General features: G+C 39.1%; 1 protein-coding gene across 2 annotated transcripts in view; it reads left to right on the forward strand.

Annotated features, from left to right (window-relative positions):
* LOC308318455 (transmembrane protein 65-like) overlaps nt 1-5029 on the forward strand; it is a 31653-nt gene extending 26624 nt beyond the window's left edge. For both annotated transcript variants that reach the window (XM_080768014.1, XM_080768015.1), the window contains one exon: nt 285-5029. In XM_080768014.1, coding sequence (XP_080624140.1) covers nt 285-431 — 147 coding nt within the window. In that variant the 3' untranslated portion in view covers nt 432-5029. The remainder of the gene's footprint in view (nt 1-284) is intronic.
* Nucleotides 5030-6000: the final 971 nt, after the last annotated feature.

The raw sequence follows: 6000 nt of genomic DNA on the forward strand, positions 1-6000 counted from the left end.
TGAACTGACTAAAGTTTAGCAATCGTGCCTTTGGGTGGTTATTTGAATTTTACGATTTTTAGCGGAAAACCCAATTTATTGAAATGTAATTATTTGTTGATCAAATAAAGTTATGTAATTGTCCTTTTCTCTGTGTGTAGGGTAAGGCCCTTGATGTGGCCGTTGGCTGTATTCTAATAAAGTTATGTAATTGTCCTTTTCTCTGTGTGTAGGGTAAGGCCCTTGATGTGGCCGTCGGCTGTATTCTAATAAAGTTATGTAATTGTCCTTTTCTCTGTGTGTAGGGTAAGGCCCTCGGTGTGGCCGTCGGCTGTATTCTTGGCATGTTTCCCCTTTTTTTCTTCAAAGACGACGAGGAGAAGAAAAAGAGGGCGAAGGAAGGAAAGGAGGAGACGCCAACACCTGCTACGACAACAAGCAGCCAAAACTGAGGTGCTATGGCCACATCCTGAACCAACACTGTGTGAATATCATACTATCACAGTTTTATACCTGGGACTGGTGGGGATTGCCTGGAACAGTGGAGTCTAGTGGCATTGCACTGTAGTTGCTATGCACATTCTAACCATGTGACACTTCAACTCAACTCAACGAAGGTATTCTGGACTTGTCTTGAAGAGAAAGGCGATTCATCAATCACTGAACTGCTGCGCTTTACTCCACAAGCCGACCATTCCACAGTAAGCTTGTGTTTCATTCCACTGACTGACCGACATGATGGGATGAATCTGTTTCATCTCCCTTCATACTTCTCTCCTCACACCCTGTTATGGCATCTGCTCTAAGACTGTTGCACTGGATGGATATAAACTTCACTTTGCCGCTAGGACTCTCTGGATTAATCCTAATATCGCTGTTCTTGGGGAACCTTGGCTGAAAATAGCACATCTACACACTCACAACATGTCTCAATGCTGTGAGCTTGCAAATTGGTTATTTTTGGCAAATATTTTTACTATACTATACTTTGCCGAAAATCAAGATTTTATGTGAAGTATTAGTTTGCTATTTATCGGGCTCATGTGGTTAAATCAATTAAAAAGTTACTAACAGAGTGATCTTGGTGGTGGCCGGTGGAGGAATCTTTCTGAGATCACATAACAAGCTTTGTTCAAAATGAAGGCTATTTGAAACCATTCATTATTTAAAGCCCTGATGTTTGACATTATTAGAGCCGATGCACAGAATGTAGGCAGAGAGAAATACAATACAGTTTTGCATGACATTTTACGGCTGAAATTATTGCTATATCAAATATGAAGGTGGTCTGAAAAAAACAAATCAGAAGACAATTATAATATTCCAGCACAGTGCAGCTTGGCACGGCATGTTCTGTCCTGCCTCATCAGTTGTTGAAAACCATGCGTTTAGCCCTATTGCATCTCTGTAGTGTTTATCAGTCTTCCTTAGTCTCCTATCGGTGTGCTTCATGACAGGTCTTGCACATAGAGATGTCAACACTTATGATATGTCAACTTGACGGCAAGTGATTACTTTCAAAACACCTGCCTCATCCGAGCAATGCAACAATCAAGTAACTGTTAGTGAGAACCCTTTCGACTCTGCTAGTAGCACTGACGTTATTTGTTTTTTCTTTTCATTTTTGTATTATTATTTTCAAACTTTTTATTTGTAAAATTAAATCAAGATTTCAAATGATTTGGGCAGCTAAGGAGTTGGCTTGCAGAAAAGCCTTTGTATACGCAGTCAGCTGCCTTTGTTGGAACAACAAAGTGAGCCTGTCAGTTTGAGCCAGAAAGTTTGGCAGAAAGAAAAGTAATAAATAAATACATAAATGAATAAAACCTATAGTGAGTGTCTACAGTAGAGAGAAGCCAGCCTCCTCTCTCTCTCTCTCTCTCTCTCTCTCTCTCTCTCTCTCGCTTCAGCACCTGAAGTGACCATAGGTGAAACATGATAGAGATCTGACATGGTACGTTCCATCGATGGCACAGCAGCAGACATTTACTAGTTCTATTTCCACCAGAGGGCCAAAGCTGTCTAGCCCTGGACTGAATTACTATTTGAGTCTCCTGTTTCTATCAAAACTCAATTCGTTTTGAGCATTTTAAATATTGAGCAATAGTATAAACATTATACAGTTTAAAGTGTTGGCTGATTTGGAAACTGATGTTTCTGTATTATAGCACAACTTTTGCTGCTATACTGCCATCCCCTGGTTGAATATAATTCGGTATGAATGAGAAGCAGTTGCTGGTTTGGTTTTGGTAAAGCACTACTAGCGCACAATTTAACACACTTTCCTGTCTTTAATTAATTACATTTTGTTAGTTATTTTTTAACTCTTCGTTATGCTTTATATATTACAGTTATGCATTGTTATGCCTGTAATATATCACTTTATTGTATGTGTTCGATGCACTTTTTATAATATAATTTGATGTCTTAAACAGCCAATGATCACACTCTCATCAAACTATTACAAAGCATAACATTTACTGTGTGTAGTAATAGCTATGATATACTGCTAGATTTGGGACTGATAGACGGACAAGAGTGGCTTATACTTATAGTGTGTGCTGTGTTGTCACATCTAATAATATACCCGTAATAGGTATTTTAAGGATTTTGCCAAGTTAACACCAGTTTTTCTGCAGCAAAGGAAAATGTTGTGTGGCAACAAACCTGTTTTGAACTGGAATAGAAAGCAAGAAAACATTTGTCACATACTTTATAGAATTTTCTTTAGATTTTTTTTTAATAATATATTTAGCTTTCTTGCAATTGCAGTTGTATCTCAAAAGATGATATTCAACAGCACATAAATACCCACATTAGTTATCTTTTCAATGATTAATCAACAGGAAAGCCTTTGTAACACAGTACTCTGCAGTATGTTCTGAAATCTTACATTTACATTTACAAAACTATCTTGTGTTTTTGAGATTATACAAGATATACTTTTACTGTTACATCAGTGATGCTAAGCAATGTTAAAAGTGTAGGAAAAATGTGTGTAGTTTTTATCTGGTATGCTTGATTTATACTCTGCATGTAATATTTTGAGTTGACAAAAAAAGTCTCTTTGAGTGAAGTTTGTAAAATAAATCCTGTTTGTTGTGAGAGTGCACTAGTGCAGCCAGCAATATTATGCATCTGTGGTGGAGATGATTATATGTGAACAACAAACTGTGGTGACAAAGACACAGTGAAAGTCAAAACTCTGATGTCAGAACGCTCATGTTGGGTTTGATCTGATCTGTTTTAGTTGGATGTTTTTTGAATGGATAGAATTTTAATGAAATCAATGGAAGTAGAGGTTAAAAAGTACGTCTTTCCGGCTTTTTAGACAGCTGGTTGATGGAAAAGAAGCTCCACCCACGCGGCAGGTTGCCGCTGGGGCAAGCTTTTCCGGGAATCTGGCCGACGCGGCAACCTGCCGTGTGGATGGAGCTTCTTCTCCATCCACCAGCTGTCTAAAAAGACGTCGGGAGTCAGCTTCCTTTGGCCGCGCCTGTCGGCTCAAGTGTGCCCATGCTGTAATAGTGTATAGATTGATGGCACCTGGGGAGGCTGTCTTCTCTCAAAAAGTTGTGGTTTGGAGTTGATAACTATTTTGGAATGCCACACTTTACCTTTATTCAGTTTTCAGTATAATTAAGTAGAACTATTGTTAATGTCTTTTAGTTAACAAGGTGTCTTAAATATATGTGGCTAAATGGAACAGTTTTTGCCATAAAAACCAACACCATTGCTTTTCTTAAATGTCATATTATATGACATTTAAGAAAAGCAATGGTGGCCCGTCACATGATTGGAAGGATCATTATTTATAATGTTCTATTCAGGTGTGGATCTTCATCAGGTCATACCTCACGAAGATCCATTAAGACAAAGATCAATATTCTACTGTACATGCTTTACCTCAGACCAGTTCCTTCTACTTGTGGTGTATGCAGAAATCACATGATGACCCATGGAAGCTTTAATAATTATGAAGAAAGAAATAGTCACTTTTTGTGTGTTTTAAACCAAAACCAGGTGCATGTACTGTTGTACACTACCGTTTTTACTTATTTTCATCTGACTTTACAACATCATGGTTTGGTGTCATTGAATTAAGCTAAACGCATTTTTTCAACATGGTTTGATAAGCACATAATGAAATCTGAGATTATTATTGTTTGTCTGTGGCCTGGATGTTAGTTTATTTAACCACTTTCAATGTGGAGTTGTCATATGGGATTTTAGGTGGTTTGCTTTGTAAATAGTTTGATCGAATGCTTCACTGCAGCAGACTTGGAATCAGGAGAGGCATGATAGGATTATGTAGACATTTCTGTTCTATGGCTAGTTGGCTATACATACATATGTGTGTGTGTGTGTGTGTGTGTGTGTGTGTGTGTGTGTGTGTGTGTGTGTGTGTGTGTGTGTGTGTGTGTGTGTGTGTGTGTGTGTGTGTGTGAGACGTGTGTGTGCGCGCATGCATGTGTGTGTGTGCGTGTGCACGCGGCCGCACGCAAGTGTGTGTCATTATGCCATTATGTGACAAATGTGTGGAATGTTTTACTGGTAGCAGATATGGGGTGTCATCTGTTCTGATTTATAGCACACAGCTTCTCCTGACCAACTACCTATAAACGCACATTTAGAGTCACATATTAAATCTGCAGTAGAGTGGAGTTTTTCCTTGCCATCCTTGACCTTGTATAGACTCGTACAATTCTGTCACACGCCAAAAATAGCCTGTCAACAAGCTCAAGGCATCAATGGTTGAAATAGTCAACAGAAAAAAAAGAAAATCAACTAATATTTTCACTGCTGTCCTAACGGGAAGAAAAGAATAATCAATCAATGCATGTCCCCTCTCCTCAGAAAGCAAATGAAAACATCAACATCGTAAAGAGTCAGATAAGCCCCCCCTCTCCAGTCTTCTGAGTCATATTAATTTCTCTCTTGTGTAAAATGCTCCATACTGTATGTTGAATGATCCACATGTTCTCCCCTTCTCACGTTTTCCCTGGTTATCTCAGTACCATTTTACAGTGTGAGCTTGTTCCACGGTGCTAATATGTAACAGATAATATTAACACATTGCTTACTGTAAAATAAATTAAATATTGAAAATTAAATTAGCCACAGCAATAAGAGTGTGCTTCACTGTGTGGTGTTTATTTATTTGGCAATTATTTGGTGAATAGCAGAAATCCAGCAAAGCTATTGTCGTCTGCTGAAGAAATTAACTTTTTGCCCTTAGGATGTAAATCCACAATGTATCCCTGGAGCAGTGAGTATGCATGGATAAATACCTAATTTAGTTTGCATGTAAGTGGTGGTCATCAAGGTATTGTACTACATGATATATAGCATAAAATGTATACTGGCTCACAGTCTTAAATGTGATGAGGTCAGCACATTTTGGGCACATTTGGCAAGTATAGCTATGAGAACGACCTAGTTTTGTGTGTGTGTGTGTGTCGCAACTTGGCCTGTTGTAGCGCCACCATGAGGCTGATTTGAAAACTGTCAAGTGGCATTTCTTCCTCAGCCTATAGACAAATGCACAGAGGGTTGCCTCAACTTGCCTGGGTGCGGCCATTACTGAGGTGTAGCATTAAGCACAGCAGCACTGATTAGCTACACCTGGCCTACAGAGCACCTGCTCCATGGATTACACCTCAGTGATGGCCGCGCCCAGTGCACCCCTCTGTGGTTTTGTCTATAGTGGGAATAGGCATGCACGGCTTGGGATATCCGTGGATATGCACGGCCATGTCTTCCTTCTCAGAATGCATTTCTTTCATGTGGATTCCAAGGGATTCGATTTCGCAAAAGTTGCGTAACTGATCTGGTAAATCTATTTGAGTATCCCTGCCATAGGCTACAATATTAGACATTACATTCCAATGTTGTGTAGGCTACTCTGTAATTACTCTGTAATTGCGGAAATTGCGGAAATGGTGGAAATGGAAATTGCGGAAATTGCGGAAATGGAAATTGCGGAAATTGCGTAAATTGCGGAAATGGTAATTGCGGAAA

Source organism: Protomyctophum bolini, assembly GCF_963924005.1.
Source record: "Protomyctophum bolini genome assembly, chromosome: 7".
NCBI classification, from domain to species: domain Eukaryota; kingdom Metazoa; phylum Chordata; class Actinopteri; order Myctophiformes; family Myctophidae; genus Protomyctophum; species Protomyctophum bolini.